General features: G+C 43.3%; 1 protein-coding gene across 4 annotated transcripts in view; it reads right to left on the bottom strand.

Annotated features, from left to right (window-relative positions):
- CTDSPL (CTD small phosphatase like) overlaps positions 1-14,424 on the bottom strand; it is a 79,922-nt gene extending 65,498 nt beyond the window's left edge. For all 4 annotated transcript variants that reach the window (XM_075705144.1, XM_075705146.1, XM_075705145.1 and 1 more), the window contains exon 1: positions 14,209-14,424. In XM_075705144.1, coding sequence (XP_075561259.1) covers positions 14,209-14,284 — 76 coding nt within the window. In that variant the 5' untranslated portion in view covers positions 14,285-14,424. The remainder of the gene's footprint in view (positions 1-14,208) is intronic.
- Positions 14,425-19,354: the final 4,930 nt, after the last annotated feature.

Raw genomic sequence — 19,354 nt, 5'->3', positions numbered from 1 at the left:
TGCCAAACAACAAGCCCCTGCTGATGCTGAGATCAGGTTTGCCTCTGTGGAGTAAAGCGATGTCACTTCAGCGTGACATGCAACTTCCACAAATTGCAATTTCAACACGCTGCCTGAAGTTTATTGGCGAGCAAACTAAGCAGTTCTTGTCAGCAACAGGGAAAGTTTTAAAATCTCTTCCAGTTTTACTAAATTACTGATTAAATTCAGCCAGGTATTTTATTTTGGCTTTGGAAGCTGCAGCATAGACAGAATTCCAGCATGCTGAAGCACCACATTACCTAACGCTGCTCAGAACAGAGGGTTTCAAAATCTGAAAGCCCGTTTTAACAACCACCCCCAACGCTGCTAAACTTAGAGAAGCAGAGCACCACCAACAACCGCCTGAAATTTTTTTGCCAAGTTTTCCCTCTTTTTCTCCTCCTCCTCTGAAGAGGAGCTAAAGATAAACAGTGGGACTCTGCAACTCCGTATCCCTGGTTACATTTCAGTGCAGCCAAACGCCAGTGCGGCACGTACAGCATATGGAGCTGACGAAAAAATTGTCAAATTAGGATTTTGAACACCATTCCACCTATCTTTGCGCATAGCCAAGCACGGAGGTCAGAGAAAAACTGCACGCTTCCTTCAGTGTTAATGGAGTCCCCAGGACGCGATCCACGTCATCCTACAGCAGACAACTACAACAGTGCAATGAAATGCATCCTGCAAGTGCCTGCGTTTCCTCCACCACTTATTAAAACAAACCCACCTTATTTACATGCACACATGGCAAAGCCACGTTAATTTTTATTGAATAACAAAGATTATTTTATCAAAAAAAAAAAGCCTCAAAATGGAAAAATATTCAAACACGCTGAACAAAATGGAACAAAACTCCCTGACTTCTAACTTTATCAGTCAAAGCAAGGAAAATTGTCCTGTTCCTGACCACCTGGTAAGGCACAGCAACATTTCCATTTTTCAGACATGAAAACATTTCCAGCATTGCTAGCAACAGCTCAAGTATGACTGAAAAAGTTCTACCGGATATTTAAGTATCGCATTATTTAGGACTCTTCCAAGCAAGCATCTCTTTCAGTCACGCATCCTCAGCTGAAGGACAACAGAACATCTGGCTCAGCTTTTCCTCAGAAAGAACCAAAATGCTGAAAGCAATCCACAGGTGGTGTTTGTGAAGAAGCACAGAAAAAAAAAAAAAAAAGAAGAAAAAAAAAAAAGATCAGCCAGTGGGCAGTGAGTGCAGGGGCCCTGGGACATCTCCCGGCACCTCCCGGCTCCACGCACAGCAAGAATAATTATATGTGGTCCTCCCAGTAATCAAGAAAAGTGGCATATTTGGCCAAAAGGCGGGTCATGGTTTAGAAGCACACTGGTATTATTTCCTGTGACTGTTCCAAAGGCTGCATTTAACCTCTGGGAAGTGATATGAATAGACATGATGTTTTCCAGAGGGAAGGGTGCTAGTGGCCAGTTTTACCCAAACATTCCCAAAGAAGTATCTTCAGGTTGAGCATCCGAGTCCTCCATTCAGTTGACATGTTTTAATTTGTTCTAGAAGAATTAAAAAGTTACTTCTCTGGTAAATACTGGCTGCTCCTTTTCACTAGAACACAAATCAAGAATTTAACATGTTCGTCTTCAACTCTCTTGCTCAATACATTTTCATGATTATTTAACATGCAAGACAACTGTTTACAGAGAAGTTAACCCACACTTCCACATAGAAAACACAAGAATTTATAGGTGTTTTGCCACTTAGTAAACTTGAGATTTAATTAAAAAAGTGTTGCTGAATACTGGGTCCAAACAGTAACCTTATCAGGTACAGAAAAATATTCAGTGTTTATTTTGTTACAGCACAAGACCATCAAACCTCAAGAAATGTTTGGTTGCTTTCCATGATGAAATAGAAAGCAAAACCAAAACTGCTTTCAAAGACATCTGCCTACTGGACTTGGTAGTCATTTCCACAACTGCAACATTTTATCAGCTATTTAACTGAAAATACGGGATACGCATTCCCAGACAATCACAGTTGCTGTACGCATATGGTCTTAATTAAAGCCAGAAAGCCTGTTTACTCCTGTAAAATACTTCCTAACAGCCAGCTAGCTATCGCCTAATCAGCTATTAAAAAGGTGAAAACTGTGAACCTGTTTTCCAGCCAAAATTATTATCCATTCATAACTGTGTCATTATTATCCAAATCAGAAATCTTTACTGACCTTATTAGCAGAAGAGAAGATAAAGCCATTTGTTACTTGAAGGCTAACATACAAAGACCACCCACAGCGGGACTTAAGAAATCATCTTGACTAAAAAAAACAACCTGCAATTTTTTTTATTAAGAGCAGCAAGTATTGGGCTGACAGTTACTTGAAAGTAGTTTAAAAACAAAACCATAAATTTTTGGTTTTGTTTTCCCACCTTGATTCCAACTGGTAATTTAAAGTGGCCATTAGAAACATTTTACTTCAACCTTCCACCATTAGTAAAGGAAAAAAAATCCAAGCATTCCAGTAAGCAGCAAGTGCATTACTGTTTGCTGAAAAAAATACTGATTTTTTCACCTACAGACTTATAAAATTATTCAAAGTGAATCCCAACACCCCCCCATCCACAGCATTAAAGATAAATAAAGCCTAAACTAGACAGGTATTAGTCCTAAATTCAACATGGTAAGGTTATCTCAGCATATTCTGTGATGAGTCAGCCCAGCCATATTTTACTCTTATCTTTCTTTAGTACCCATTGAAGACATTTCCAAAACAAAACCAGTGTTACTTCTATGTTTTAGTACAAACACTACTCAAAGAAATGTATATCCTTTTACACTAACTTCCCACTTTCTCAAGGGGTTGGAGCATGTTTTGTACAGACTGAGTGCCAGGTTACCTGGCTAAAAGTTGTACTGCTATGCCCTTCTGGTCATCATCACAAGGTTGCCTTCCGAGATTTTCATCATTAGCTTGCTTTTCACAGCTTATATCCCTGCTAACATTACTGGGATTTTTTTGTTTGTTTGCTTGGTTTCGGTTTGATTTTTTTTGGGGGGGGGGGAGGGGGGGGTGTTCTTGATTTATTTTTTATGTTGCAAAGCTCCAATAAATATTTTTAGATATATAATTTAAGAAGACTGCAAGTATTGTTTAAAGAGAGTTTGGTGAAAGAAATACTTTTGGGTCGTGGGGGGAAGAATCAGAACCATCTGGTGCAACAGGAGTTCACAACCACTGTGGAAACTGTCTTTGAACAGAACCACACTAGCACAAGGTCGACATTAAGTTTTGCACTTCAGGGCTTAATCTAGCATATCACACAACGCAAAATGAAATGGCATAGTTTCATTCTATTTAGGACATTTCCTGAAAGGACACTTTGAACATTGATTATGAAGCGAAACCTCCTTCTGATCTCATCTTTTCTTGAGATGTGGTACTGTAGTTAGCGAGTGCTACTCTGCACCTACTGGAAGCGGTACCTTACTGACGGATCTAGGGCACCTGGTCCTCAGGAATCTACTGAAGTTCCTCCTTGCACCTGGGGCAGGTTTTGTCCGAAAGCTCATTTTTCTCCTTTTAATCCTATTACGGTTTTATAACATGAGACAGTAACGGTATTTAGTTATTACGTTTAAGATAAACAACTGTTTGATTTAAAGCTATTGAAAAGAATCCCTTGCTACCAAAACAACTGAGGTAGTGACATTTTAAAAAACACTCTGCTCTGAGAGCTCACTTGCCTGCCAGAACGATGCTAAACAGGTAATTTATAATAAAGTGCAGCAGAAATAGTACAAGTAAATACAGGAATGAGACCTGAACAGATTTCTATTTCAAAATCACCAAGCTTGATTTCCAGTTTTGTTCAAATTTTTATCCTTGCTCCTGTCATGACATGTTTACAAAAGAAAAAGTGGCAGCAACTGCAGGGTAACATGTTGGGCACCAACAAGTCTGAAAGGTTTATAGGGAGGAAAAAAAAAAAAACCACCAAACCCAAACCATCCTAATACTAACAGTGAATGCTCTTTGTAGAAATACTAGTTAGCGTGCTTAAGTTGTTAGCATCCTTTACAATACAGACAGAAAGAATTTGCTGGAGTGTTTCAAATTTCTTATGAGGCAGGAAAAAAAAGAATTTGAATTTCAGGGCACAATTTGCCTTAAACTGTCAGTTTTATCATGATAATCTGGAGCCAGAAACATCCAAGTATTCAATCCACTCTAAAATTAAGAAGAACATTTCTTGGGCTTTTTTAGGTTTCACTTTCATTCTCCGTTAAACTTCACCATACTTGCTTCCTTGACATCTTTAGTCTCAACACAAGAGGGAATCTTCCAGAAAGACAGGAGATGTTGAAATGTGAGGAAAAAGGAGTCCCACAACTATGTACTCACGATAAACCCGATTAAACAAATCCACTTAAAATCCCATTCCTTTGTGGATAAGCACAGACCTCTACACAGATGCAAATTGTTTTACAGTTATGTTGTAAACCCCCTCCTTCTGGGACTTTTCAATTTATGTCAATGTGTAATTAGCAAATGAATTGCACTGCAGATTGCTTTCAGTACTCTTTTCCTTTTCTGTTTTTAATTCCCCAACTAACATAACCTCTCCCCCCCAACTCCTTCCAAAACTCTCAAGTCATTTATCAACTTACTGATACTCAACAAAACCAGCTTCGTATCATAAGAAGTCATAAGAATGGCAGCAGGCCAACAAGTGACTTGGCAGAGGGAATCATCTTCCAGCACACATAACCCATCACAGGAAAACTCTTGGTAAGAGTTCACGATAAATATCATTTCGAATACTTGACATGTTCAGGTGGTCGCTATGTAAAGATATTTTTCCCTTCCTTCCCCTACTGACTGATGACACACAATTCATATGCTGAAACACGATCAGTACCTTTATAGTATTATTTTTCAGTACCTTCATAAGATTACTTTAATTATATAAATGCAAATTGCTGTCGGTTAATCCTGTTTAGGAATTCCCAGATAAACTATTTTGGCAACGGTATCTTCTCAAGGATTATGCAGGTCACCCATACGATGCATGAGCAAACGCTTCCTTTTACCCAAGTGGGACAGTCTCCATTTAATTCTGAAGCCATGATGTACTGTGAAAGAGCCCTGGCATACTTACCTCTATTTTACTGGTTATTTTTCATGCACCTCCTCCCTTTAAATACAGCACAACATTCACTCAAGGTTTTTAACCAGTTGTTACGAAGAAGAAATAAACGTCTTGGCTTTAAGAACCAAAGCTGCTATACAGCGGCAGTGATCCTGCATCAGACACAGGATCAAGACCTTTATCTCACTAGATTTTAACAGGGACTTAAGAAACATAGAGACCGTCTCTCCTTATCAGATAGCTCCTATGCCATTTTGGCCAACTTGCCAGGGGCCAATCTGTCCATGCAGCATGGTCCAGGGCTCCTCATCACTGCACCATCTCACTCCCCAAACATCTACTATAGCTTCTGGTATCAGAATCATCCCTGGGCACAGCCACCGACGCCAAACACCTCCGAGCCCGTTAAACTTCATCATCATCAACCGCAAAGAGGCAGCTGTTGCCATCCAGAAAATCATGATGAGAAGAGAAAAAGGCAAGAAAGCAAAATACAGTAAGGGAGAGAATACAAAAAAAAAAAAAAACACCCAACCCAAAGGTCAAAGCTTCACTCCAAAAAACCCTGTAAAATACATGCTTAAACTGTTTTTCCTGAAATGCTTTGCTTTACACTGCATTCATCAAATTGTTAACGTATGTCTCGAACCCATTTTAGTTTTAGTTTACAAGAAGTCCATGAAGCCTATTTTTTTAAATTTGAAAGGATCTCCATAAAGCTTCACGAAAGCCTTAATAATCTTAAAATTTCCTTTCTCTCCAGGTGGTAAATATTAGATCTTTCAATGTGCTTGGCTGAAGGAAGTATAAATTATTAAGTATCTTCTAGGAATGTGTAACTACTGACCACTCCTTTGGAGAATACTTCTACCCGAACTATCACTAGGAAAAAATGCCAACTTCACAGTTCGAGCAAATCTTAGACTGCAAAACAACTTCAAAACCTGCACCCACCATTTTGAACTTTACCGAAGCTTTCTGATAATTAGATCCCCAGTAACCGCACGTACGTGCGTTCATGGGTAACCGATGCAAGTCTGTAATTATTCAGGCATGTATATACAAAACAGCTTTTGTGGACAAAAATAAAGCACCGCATGCAAATTGTTAAATGCATGCTTGGAACAACTCTGTACAAAATTTGTACCTTTAAAAAAAATTTTTTTTTACTAACGTTACTTGAAAGAAACGCGCCTGGATTCTTCTACGTGCGTCCACTGTAATAGCATCCATTGTGGCAGAATTTCTTTCTGACAGCTATGAAGATGCAAACCGATCCATCTACCCCAAAATGTGCTCTGAAGCTGTAAGTTCATACCCCAGGCGCTGGACACACATCTCTCCCTCTTCCTCCCTCTGACCCCCGGAGGCCAGGAGAGGAGTGCTATACACCAAGGAGATGATCAAGCCTTGCAAATCATCAAATAAACAAGAAAGTTTAAAATTTTACTGCCGATTACAGCAGACAAGGAAAGAGCAAGATTAGTTTTACTGCTCATAATGCTGGGAATCCTGGAGGACAACGCAGGAAGCAAGAGAGCTGCGGGGCGGGGGAGAGCCCAGCGGTGAATAAATCAATAAATCCCTTTCTACCAAGAAAATAAGGAGGCCCTGCAACAGCAGCAGCAAACCTGAGAGAACTGGCTGACCAGTTACTCACCAGAGAGGACTTAACTTTAAACAAAACCCACCAATATACAAACTGTAACTTCGGTTGAGGTTCAAGAAATATTTGTTTCCTACAAACCTGTCCTGAATTTTTATAAACATTTTAAAAAGTGACATACACAGTAGGTTTTGACAGATCACGCATCCTTCATCCGGGGCTGCTCTTCTGTACAAAATATGTCCTGCAGGATCTTACTTGCCCCTGTCTGCCAGGCTTTAAACATCCTAATAAAGGTTCAGAAGAGAGCAATAGCTCTTCCTCGCAAAAAGAACTAAGGGAAAAAAAATCTCACTTAAAACACCCTGGCATCCTTAGAATCCAAGTCTACCATATATTTATTCAGATTTAACTCACAATAAATTTTCCAGATAACAGAATTCCAGTTTCTAGTACAGCCCATCACTTCTAATAATGGTGTTTTCTTTTTTTATAAATCACACTTTATTATCTCGTACAAAGAAAACAAGCCGTGGCACTTTTATGTAAGTGATCATTTTGACAGCACACTGAATAAAGCCTACAAACTTTATGTAGGCCCAACACCATGCACAGAACTTGCTCTGCCGATCTGTCTGAAGCTGGTATTTTTACCGCTAATATCTGTTACGCAGCAGCGGCTGGTACCAAAAGGACTGGACTGTATAGGACTCACTTTGATTCTTTTGTCTTATAGCAAACATTCCAGAAATACAAAAAAAGGCCAAAATTATACCACAGTAGACCACGTGGAACGTATTTTTGCCCTGATCTATTTAGACGCTACTTACGCCTTCCGTATTTGTCACATCTATGTGCATTTTACACCTTAACCTCTCCAAGTAAAAATAAAGCAAGCTCCCGTCATAGTCTGGCTAAAGTAGAATTTACAGAAGATCAACATTTCCAACGTGAAACTCTTAAAAACACCTCTGGCCACATTACAGCACAAAAGGCATCCTTCCCCTGCGCCCGCCCACAGCCCCTCACAAAAAAGCTCTGGAAGTTCAGCAAAGCATTTAAACGCACTGACACCATGTCATCCTATTGGAGCCTCCTGGCCAGGAAGATGAGCACTGAAAATACAGCTTGTGTCGCTATCATTCAATAGCACAGACACGTGAAGACTGCAGAGATGCTGCTGAGCGGTTTTGTAAGATTTTTCCAGCCAGGCCTCTCTGCCGAGAGGAATCAGACGGTATGCAACCCTTACCAGCAATCCAGATACGGTCTTTAAAGGTCTAGATAGGCTTGCCCATTAGCTCTCGCTGTTCTCTTATTTCAGCTTGGACGATTCCTGCCCCTTTCTGCATATACTTACAAAGTGGGATAAGGGAACACACACCACCAGCCAGCCGGGTGGACAGAGCCACCAGCTTCGTCGTGAAGAGCACCCACTACCCAGGAGCGGTACGAGGCCAGACGGGGTCAGAGCAGGGCGGGAGCCCGTAGCAGACACTAAACCCATTCCCTGTCCCACTCCCATTCCCGTATGGGCTCAGCAGCCCTCGAGAGCCAGGAGCTCATACCCTCTGCTCTGCCCCTCAAACAGGCCGGAGCGCTGGGGCAGCCCTCTTCTCCCTCCTGGTCCTACACGCATCCACACGCCGAGCTTCTCTCCCAGCAAGACACATCCCTCGGGCAGGGAGGAGGAGGAGGGATGAGCCACAGCCTCCCCTACTCATCCACACAGTGGGTAAAAACCTAAGGAAGAATGTAGAGAGTCAGACCTATCTTCGCTTTTCCTCTTTTTATTAAAAAAGGAAAATGTTAAGTCTTGTGGACAGAAACACTTTGAATAGAATTCTAAGTAACCCATCCGAAATTCTCCATCGGGTAGGGTTGAGTAATGGACAAAGTCCCTTCCCAAGTTAACATTTCCACATCCAGGATTGCCTGAAACTGGATTTTTCATGGAAAATGTAATACTGAGCACCAGCCGCGGTGGCCATTGCCAACAACTCTTCCAACTCAAAATTTAGCAGAAAACGAAGGCGCGCTTGCTTACAGAGCAAATATTTAAGATTCGACATATATAAAAATTGCGGGCTAGAACGACTTTGCAACCATTTTCATCTTTGAACGTTGACTTTTACAAAGCAGCAGAACTCATGAATTTAGTGTTCCGTGACAGAAAAACAAGCTTCCCACAATTAAACCTACCTACCAGGCAAACGGGAACAACTTCTTCACCAACACTGACCAAATAAGTGAGTTTCATTTCTCCTAGTTTTCACTTTCTCAGCATTTTAATTTCGTACAAAGAAACAAACACAGACCCATTATCCGGAGGCTTATGTGTAATGTTCAGATTAAATTCTGAAAGATGAAGTGTAGCATCGATCACACTGCATTTCACTGATTATCTCAGAAATGCTATCTGCATTTCTGAATACTGAATTGACAAAATGTAGGTCAACTTTGTTTTTTTAAAGGCACGTTAAACTTCTGAACACTTTAGTTAAATCACTGCACTGAAACAAATATGAATCCGAGATGACATGCGCTACGAAGAAATGGTAATCCTGCAGCTTAGAGACACGGCCTGAATATTAGATATCCATGCAAATTATCATTCGTGTTACTGCCAGCACACTTCAGCTTGTTAACTGCTACCCTAAATCAAATCTTGGGTTACTGCAGGTTACCACAGTCTCCCTGGAACATAAAACCTACTGCATGGTTACTCTGGTTTCATATAACAACTATGTCATTAGTTAATGATTTAAAATTTTACCCTCTGCGAGCAATTCACATTCCAATGTAGTGCTGGGGTGCTTTCCACATCCATTTTTTTTTTTTAAAATGCTACTTGAAAGTTAAAATTCTGAAGGTGTATAGTTGCTAGGTTAACGGTTGAACGTGATGATCTTAAAGGCCTTTTTTCCAACCTAAATGATTCTGTGATTCTAGGGTGTTATCAAAATTTGCGGAGACAATGTCTCGGGAACATTAACATATCTTCAAATGCTTGAGTACTCTGAATCCCAATGATGTAATGGCAAAAAAGAATATTCTAAATAATTTCATACATTTTCAAAATGCTTTTTATTGAAGACACAATTAAAGACATTTATTTTGGCTTTTAACTTGAGATCTTAAGAACTTGTTATTTTAAATGACAATGAATACTGGTCTCATTGCTGTTTTTTTCCAGTATTATTTGGAAAAAAGGAAGGCAGAGAAGTTTGCCTGTTTGCAAAAACATCCTCGGGGAATTACACTGTTCGTTAAAAAGAAGAAAAAAATTATAATGGTTTAGGTTTCACTGTAAAGCTTTCTCAAATAATTTACTGCAGAAGAAAATACACTTCTGTAGGGACACTACAACATTGGGCTACTCTAAATAACTGAAAATAGATGCTCAGCTGACAGACAAATTTTACAGAAGTCAGGAAAGATGTATCTGCAGAGAGAAAACACACCACCACAACCTGAAGGATTTGGTACCTGAAGGAGGACTGGACTATTATTACACTACTACTTAACTTGGCACATGGGAACAGCCAAGAATTTGCATCAGCTATGAGGATCAAATTAAAGCACGTAGGTAAAAAAAGGGAAATTCACTTCTTTGGACTGAATGCCTATCACCCATTCGTGATCACACTCTGTATGTTACACTCAGTGCAAAGACTTGTCAGCATTGCACTGTTTTCTGTAGATTTAACTGTATAGATTTTTACATTAGAGGTCACTGTTCAACTGATTAGTGAGAATGAATACTTTCATTATAAAATAAACAGTTGATTTTATATGTAGAACCGATTATACTGAGATTCAGATTTTCAGTTTTTCTTTACTTTTTTTTTTTTTCTTAGTCACTCACATTTATCACTGGTATAACAAACCCCTTTTCACATACTTAAGTCTCCATTTTAATTTCAAGTTACAAGTCTTGTAGTGTTTCCAACTTCCAGAAGCGCCAAATGACCACAACTTAAAATATTTCCATGAAGAACTACTATTTTCATTGCTTAGAAAACTAACAGGGAATTAAATTCTCTGTGAATTTAGTGCTCAAAATATTTTTAAATCACCTATGTATCACTTCCGACTGGGAGGACATTAAGTTTCTATTTCCCAGAACTAATTTAACGACACTGATAGGGACCAAAATCCTGCAGGAGCATGACCACCACAGGCATTTCGGAGCAAACATTACAATCATAATAAAATACGATTGTAGCAACTTTCCATGCTCAGCTTTCATTTTGACAGACAACTAAATACAGTGCACCACCATGTGGCAACATATTAGGGAACGGTTCTTGTACCAAGATCTGGTTTTTTTCCACCTTTGAAATTTTTTTACTATTTGTTAAGAATAAATGTTAACAATTCCATCTCAGTATGAACAAGCTCCTCTTTAACAAGTTGTCATAGCTTCACTTATCTCAAAAGCTAATTTTTAATACATCCGGATTAGCAAGAAAATATCCGGGCATTTTTATCTGTAAAGCACGATATTTACCTAAAACCATAACTGCCCCATGACCAGAGCAACAGCTCTGTTGGTTGCCGATCGTCCTCCCTTGCACAAGAGAAAGTGGGCATAAGCATATACTGCACATCAAGCTCCTTTTAAAACATAAATACATTTAAAAAAATAAATCAAGCTAAATGCTGGACTCACGGCTGATTAAAAGCTTCAAAAAATCTTGGGAAAAAAATCAAACACTTGAAAGTATACACATGCATTATTTAGCAGTTGCTCAGCTACTGTAAAACTGCTTCTCTCCAGCTTAACAACATGAAAAAAAATAATTTTTGCCACAAGAAAAACCAACAGGTCCCAAAACCCCAGAGAAAACCCTGACTCCCGAAACCACCACATGCCACCTAGTCCCCTGGAATATATTTCTGCAGCCAAACGCTAAACTCGGAGGAAAAAGCAGGTTTTCATTAAACTGGACAGCCTTTGCTCACACAGTACAGTGCTGTTGTAATCCACTGTATTAAAAAATTTCAGAAGACAGGCTCAGGTGATTCTTGTATTCATTAAATAAAGAGTTAATTCATTATGCCTTAACATATTTGTTGGCCATTTTGTGCCAATACGTTCAGTCCAGTCTGAATTAGCAGTGAAGACTCACTTTAAGCATCAGTCTCCCACTAAGAACCTGTCTGTATTCACCATCTCAGCTTCACGTCTCTCGTAGCTCACCGGACCTAAAGGCTTTGCTAAGACTGTTAAGAAATCTAACAGAAAGTTGGGTGACGCGATATGCGACCACGCAAGGAAAGTAGGTAGCGCAGCGGGTTTTCACAAGCTCGAGCAGTGGGAAAAGCTGTAGCGGACAAGGTAAGAGCGACGCTCTCCTTCCAGAGCCCAGGACGGACAGACCTGCAATTCTCTTTCTGCAAAAGTTGCTCTGGCTGATTCAAGAGTCTCACCGCACAGCACATAATCAATCCAAAGCATGCATTTTAACCACATTAAAAAAAAAAAAATACAGAAAAAAACATTAATCTGCCTCCCGTATTAAGATCATGCTGAAGTTGCCTCTTGTCTCAAACTCTAACCACCCTCCTTCCACTCTCCCCCAGCCCACCCTTGCTAACACGCAGCCTGAAAAGCCCCTGCTCTGCAATTAAGACCATCACGATTTTCTGCCAAAGACAAACCAACAGCAAGAACACAATGCATATTATGCAAGTTACTGCATAGTTATGCAAGTTATATGCATATTTTCGCTACGCAGCGTAGCTCACTGTACCGAGGACTCCGAAGACACTTGTTTGATGTGGATGCTTACTCTTATTTTGAGCTGTCAAATTTTCCTCTACTTGTCTCAACTGGCTTTTTTTTTTTTTTAACCACTAAAATCTCAACCAGCTGCTAACAATATTGATGAAGCTCTTCCAGTACAATGATATAGGCCGTTAAGACCACATCATCATCTGAGCACAGTACCACATCAGTCCACTCCAAACCAGGTCTTAGGAGACATTGTAGGCAGAGCACCAGCGCTTCATTTACCGTAGATACCCCATGCTCAACATTGCCAAAACAGAGGAAAACATCAGGAATCTCGAGACAAACAAGGCTTCGTGGTGGAAGTGTCACTTCGCAAGTGACATGAATTAGAGAGTTACATGAGCACTCCTATACTGAACAAAAAAATAATTTCTCGTTTGAACATCCCCCCCAACCTGATGGCTTTTTTTTTGTTGTTTTGTTTTAAATCTCCATACTTCTGCAGTCAGCACTGGTGAGAAGTGAGGGATCCTGCTAGTACCTAGATCCCTAGAAGACAGGGATCTCACGTACAGCCTTTTGCTCGAAAGTAAGAGGAAGCAACTTCTCCAATGATACAGGACCCCTCACTATGCACAAGATGAGCCACGCAACAATGGAAGCTTTCTGATCTTAAAAGCATTGATTTTAGGGGGAGATACATCAACCTACCATTTTTAGAGACCCCTCAGAGGTCTATTCCCATATCTACTAGGGAACATTGCCACACACTCTAATTTCTGTCATTTCTCCCCTTTTTACCCGCACTGCCTGTAACAAAGCATAAACTCAACATCCACGTAACTTCCAAAATCCGTGAGCAATGACACGCGACTCCCCAGGAGCGGAACCCCGCTGCTCACCCGCACCTTTCTCATCGCCAGCTGCAAGGACACAACCACTTACAGCCCCAGACCCCGCTGAGCTTCCAAAAGGAAAGAAGGTTAAGGTCAATCATCGATGTCCAGACTTTTGAGGAGAAGCAGCTCCTTTAGCCAGGCTCGATCCATCTTATTTTGGACTAAAATGCAACCCAAGCGTGATGGCTTACGCAACCAACAACTATTTATCTACAGAGTAAATAGAGCCCGCTTTGAAGAGCGGCCCATGTTTCTTTCGGAGACGCACAAGTATCCCCCAACAACAAACCTGGAAGCTCCACAGATTCTTAAATTTGAGGCAGGGCAAGCAGACAGAAATCGGGAATCCCTCCCCCCGCCCAAAGGAAAAAGGGGGGGGGAAATTAAATCTTTAGAGCTGGGATTGCAAAACCTTCCAAGACATCCAGCACAGGTATCCTTTCCCTGAAGCTGGGCACTAAGTGCAAAGTGACAACCTTACAAAGTTACCTCGCCAAGCCTCAAGGAGCATTTTATTTAAATAACTGCTGATTAAACTCAGTATTTAGACACTGTAACAAGTTCTAAGCTGTATCCAGCAAGCAGTTTCAGAGACCTTCATGCAAATATCTTCATCCCACCAAAAAAAAAAAAACCAAAACCAACCCCAAACCAACCCCAACAAGCCCTCCTCTACTCCCAGCAGCCTAGAGAGAGGATTAGGCGGTCACTGAAGAACGCAAGTTGTTACTACGTGCATTTTTAAGCAGCGATTTCCAGAAAAGAAAAAAAAAAAAGAAAGAAACCATGGAGCAAGAGAGAGGGCAGCTCACCTTTATCCTGAGCGCAGGACAGGATCTCCTCCTCTTTGGGGTTAGTCACCTGGGTGATAATGGACGGGTTGTCCATGGAAACAGAGTGAGATTTCACCTGGCTACTTCCCTCCCAGAGGCAGGCTTGTGCGCGGGGGGGCAGGCGGGGTATTTGTTTGTTTGTTTAAAAATCAATATGCGGATTTGTATTTAAAAAAGGAAAAAAAAAAAAAACCACAAAAAAACCACCAAGTCCTCCAGGAGCGAAGCCAAGCTGGGGGTGGGGGGAGCACCGCGCACAGGGGCCCCTCCGGTAACGCCGCCGCCGCCTCCAATTCTCCACCGGGGGGGGGGGGGAGGGAGGCGAATCAACCCCCCCCCTTAAAAAACAACAAAAAATCCCCCGGTTAATCCAGTTCCCCTTCCGGGAAGCCCTCCGCAGCGCTGCCCCCCAGCCCCCGCCGGAGCCGCCGCCGCCTCCCGAGGCGGGGAAGTGCCCCCGGCCCTGCGCGCCGCGCCGCCCCCCGCGGCCAGCCCCCGCCTCACGCCGCCGCCCCCCGCATCCACCCGAGCCGCCCCGCGGGGCCTCCCCCGAGCGCGTCCCCCGGCACGGCCCCGCTGCCTACATACCCCCCGCCGCCGCCCTCCTCCTCCTCCTCCTCCGCGCTTATCTCATCCCCGCGCCCCGGCCCCCCTCACACCTCCGCCCCGGCCCTCCCTCCCCCCCACCCCCCTTCCCGCGGGCAGCGCTGCGGGCTCGGCGGAGCGACGCCGGGCCGCCCCCTCCTCCTCCTCCTCCTCCTCCTCCTCTTCCTCCTCCCCCCCTTCCCGGGCCACGGGCCGCCGCCGTGCGCGGGCGAGGAGGGAAGCGCGGTGCGAGGGGAGGAAGGGAGGGGAAAGGGGCCGAGCCGAGCCGCGCTGCGCGCCCCGGCCGCGCTCCCCGCGCTGCGCCACAGCCGCCCGCCGCCACCGCCGCCGCGCTCGCCGCCTGTCAGCCCGCCCGCCCGCCCGGCCGGCCCCGCCCCGCCCCGCCCCGCCCCGCCCCCGCGCGGCGGCCCGCGCCAACATGGAGGCGGGGAGCGGGGCAGCGCCCGGGGCCCGCTGCGCGGTAAACAAGGGGGCGGGGCTAAGGCGGGGGGCGGGGCTGGGGCGGGGCGGGGCTAAGGCGGGGCGAGGCGGCTATTGTTGTTGCGTACAAAAGGCTTCGCTCTCCGCCGCTGGCAGGGAGCGGGGCCGCGCGACGGGGGCGGGGCCAGGGCCAGGGCCGGCGCGCGGCTGAGGGGCCCTGGGAGCGCTGAGGCCTCAGGGAGGCGGCGGCGGGAAGCGGGGCTGTGCGGGGCTGCCCCCCCCCACCCCCCGCAGGGCCTGTGCGGGGCTGCCCGGGCCTGCCCCCGCCGCAGGGGCTGTCCCCGCTCGGCCGCTTCCCTTCGGGAGCGGAGCTGCAGTGGCCGAGGAGGAGATGGGGGCAGGGAGGTGGTTTTGACGGGGTGGCCGCGAAGTGTTTTTCAGAGGCGGGTGTGTAACTAGCAGGTACCGAGGGCAGCCTTGGCAGCTTCTCTCAGAGAAAATAACTCTTCCCTCCCCCCCCCCCCCAGAGCATCTTAAAAGGCATGTCTGGCTCTCCAGGAATTCCCAGCGCTGCTGGGAGGCTGCATCAGGGGATGGGCTGTGGGGTGCGTGCCCGGCTCCTCCCGCCCTCGGCTGCCTGCTGTCAGGCACGGTGGTGGGGAAGGTAGGTGGGGGAGCCCCCCCCCCCCCCCCCGAGTCATGGCTCTTCCGTGGGGCTGGCAGAGTGTAAAATTAAAAGAGAAAACCTTTGAGAAAGTGTGGTGGTGTATCTGGTACAACTAAGGTATTGCAACCTCTCTTCCTCTCCTGAAAAAAAGATACAAGCATCTATTGCAACTTTGCTACAAAAAGGACAGATATCATTTTAAATTCTGTTAACTAAATGGGTAAAATCCTTCTGTAACTGGCATAGACCCAGGCAATGTGAATTTTAGTAGCAATGGTTACGACTATCTTTTTTTGACCCTAAAAGAAAGCCATGGATAGTGTGTGCCTTTTCATATATATATAAAACTATATATATAAAAAAAGACGTATGTAGCTCTGAACAGTTTTACTTAACATTAGCAAAAATACGGCATTCCAACTGCCGAGCTAGGTTGCAGAAATGACCATTGTGTTTAATTCCAGCAACAGCAAGCCGCTGTTCTTGTTGCAGTGCTTCAGCGTAAAGGGAGACTATGGGCCCAGCCTTGAGGAATTTGTAATCTGCGGTAGTGCCACAGCTAGTTTCTGGGGAAAATTACTTAAAGCTCTGGGGCCTTGTTTCGCTTTCAGTGAGTGTATTCCTACAGTCAACACATTTAAACGTTTTGCTGTAAGTCTTCAAATAGCTGCATTTGTTCAATGTAGAAAAAGTTGTTCAAAATCTAGCTGCGTTTTCTCTCGCAAAACTAACACTCCCTAAAGAACAGTACATGCAGAGATACCAGTATTGCAGGTTTCTGGGACTTGTATTTTAGGTTTGCCCGTCCTACTCTTATGACAAACACTTGCACAGCGAATGAGTGCAATGCCACTGCTTGCACTGCATCCAATTGTGCAAGTTTCAACCTGCTGCTTAGCTTTGGCTTCTCAAGACAAGAGTCTTGCAGTTGCAAACAGTCCCTCACAGGTTAGATCGGGCACAGATGAATAGGAGTTCGTACATGTTGGCTGATGGGATTAGTCCTGCTACCTGTAAAGGTTGAGAGCTCCTGCTCCTAAGCTATTATGAAGCTTTATCACAGCACTAGTTATGTTGTAATCCAGCAAGTGCTTGATCTTTTACCCGCCCAGGCACTGGAGGCATTTTTAATTATCTGGGGCTTAATTTGCATAGAAGCTTTTGCTGAAACAATAAATTCATACCTCTGTTATTATTTGGTATGAGTTTCTGTATCAATATTCATATTTGGATAAAACCAAAGTAGCTTCCTACTAGCATTAAGACAAAGGGGTTGCTTCAGAGCAAGTTTGAGAGTCACCCAGCACTAAAAGCATCTTCTACTTCTTTGCAGGGAAAGGGCAATTATAACGTGTGGTCGGACAACGTGTGCTCTAGTGCCTCTTTTCTATGCGGGGATGAGGAGATATAAACGTCTTGCCTAGTGAAAAAGCACGTTTTGCAAGGCTTGACAAATACGATGTTCGCCTTGAGCCAGTGTGTTATGTATGTTTTAAATGTTGGTGAGATTGTTTTTTGCAACTGATGTAAAACTTCAGTCGAACAGCTAGCTATGTATTCATCTTACTAAGGAATTTGGTGCGTACTTCAGTTTAGAGGGGGAACTGCTATTTATGGCGATATACAAAGTGGAAGTAGGGTGAGAGAACGTGCCGGGAGGGGATCTCTCTTCCTGTGCTTGTCCCTTTGCTACTGTCGTGCAGGCTCACCCCTCCAGTCTAAAGTGGAGAGCAGAAAAGCAGGATACTGATAGCACACGAGGAGCTGTAGAAAGTCCATGCTCTTGCAGGGTAGTGGGAGGCAGAATGGAAGTTTAGGAAGCTCAGCTGTACTTGTACTGGCAGCGCTGCTGTAACATAGGAAACGGGTCCCTTCCTCTGAGCATGTGGTTCAGCCTCTCCCACCCACCTCGCTCCCATTCCTGTACCGGGTATGAGATAGGTGTGACAGAATCAAGAGCAATCCATGTTGTTTCCTTTCTGCTATTACTTTAGAGACGCTCTGAAGTGTGTAGTGTCTTCTATGTATGTTTCTTTATGTGCTACATGAACTAAATCCTAAATGATCCCGTGGAACGAGTGAATGGTTTCATCTCCATGTTACAGATAGGAGGTGGAGGCAACAGGCAAAACAATGCTTTCCAGGAAATTGCAGTACAAGCTGGTAGGAGATCCAGATTTTCATCGCGACTCCTGACGTTTGTCCTTGCCACTGAAACGTGTCCCCTTTCAATGCCATAGGATGTTTTATAATGGGGGGGGAATGTTTTTTAGCAGAACTGTTCCACATTAAAAGGAAGCATTTGTTTTCATTGACATCAGCTCAGTGAAGGCTTGACCCTGGGCCTGCAATGGGAGTTTTATCCTTGATTTTAATGGAAGAACAATCAAGGTCTCATGATACTACATCCTAAAGAAAGGAAAATACTGCAGTTTGTATCAATAAGATAAATGTTTCATAGTTAGTGTAAGCTGCTATATTCTTGCAATAAATGGTTTATTAGATTGATTAAATGTCTTCACTTCAGCTATTAATCAGTTTTGGCAGCTGTTTATTGCTTTGTATACTTCGAAGTAATGGAGATTATCCCTTAATTATCTCATTGCAGTTCATTCATTGTTTCCTAAACAGTGCCATTACACTGGTAAATTGCAACAGTAAAACAGTGTCAATACAAAGTTATGGAGTTCCCATTTTATGATGCATTCATAAAGTTAACGCAATCTACTTAAAACATAACTGTGATTTCAGCACAGTGACCTATTTGATGTGGTATAAGAGGTTTTAATGAGAAAACAGTAGAGCATTAAGTGTGCTGGGACTCTGCTCTCACCACAGTAAAACATAGCTCATTCCCTGATGGAATAGATATGTGCATATCAGAATTTATTAAACTGCTACTTATTTGATCTCTTTTGGTTTCACCAAATGCTGTGAATTCCAAAGATTTCGTGCCTTTGAATGCAATGTATTTATTTCTTTTTGCCTGTGGAAAAAGAAATGAGAAAACTCCAAACAGCACTGTCGTTTAGAGGTTACTATTGTCATTCCACAGAAGGATAAAAGAGTACCAAATCAATCAGAAGAAAATGGCTGCTTTTAGTATTATCTTCAGATCTGGCAGCAATTCATAAAGTAGCGGTTGCATAACAATTTCCATTCTAAGTCCCTTTTTCAGTCAACTGTAACTATACCTAACTTTAACATTATGAGTTGTCTGTTTCAGGCTGAGTTGTTTGGGAGGAATTGGTATTACTGTCAAGCCGAGAAACGTTCATGAAACCCGTCTTCAAAAACTAACATAAATTGTCTCCCTTCTTGCTCCCCAATAAAAGTTTTTTGGGGTACTTTTTTTTTTTTTAGTTCTCCTTGACTTTTCATGGTGCATATGATAGAGAAAATGTGGGTCCTTAGCTTGGGTTAAATTAGTGC

The sequence above is a fragment of the Pelecanus crispus genome, chromosome 2 (genome assembly GCF_030463565.1).
Source record: "Pelecanus crispus isolate bPelCri1 chromosome 2, bPelCri1.pri, whole genome shotgun sequence".
Lineage (NCBI taxonomy): Eukaryota > Metazoa > Chordata > Aves > Pelecaniformes > Pelecanidae > Pelecanus > Pelecanus crispus.
The sequence above is the reverse complement of the archived record's forward strand: the minus strand, read 5'-3'. Positions and strand labels throughout refer to the sequence as shown.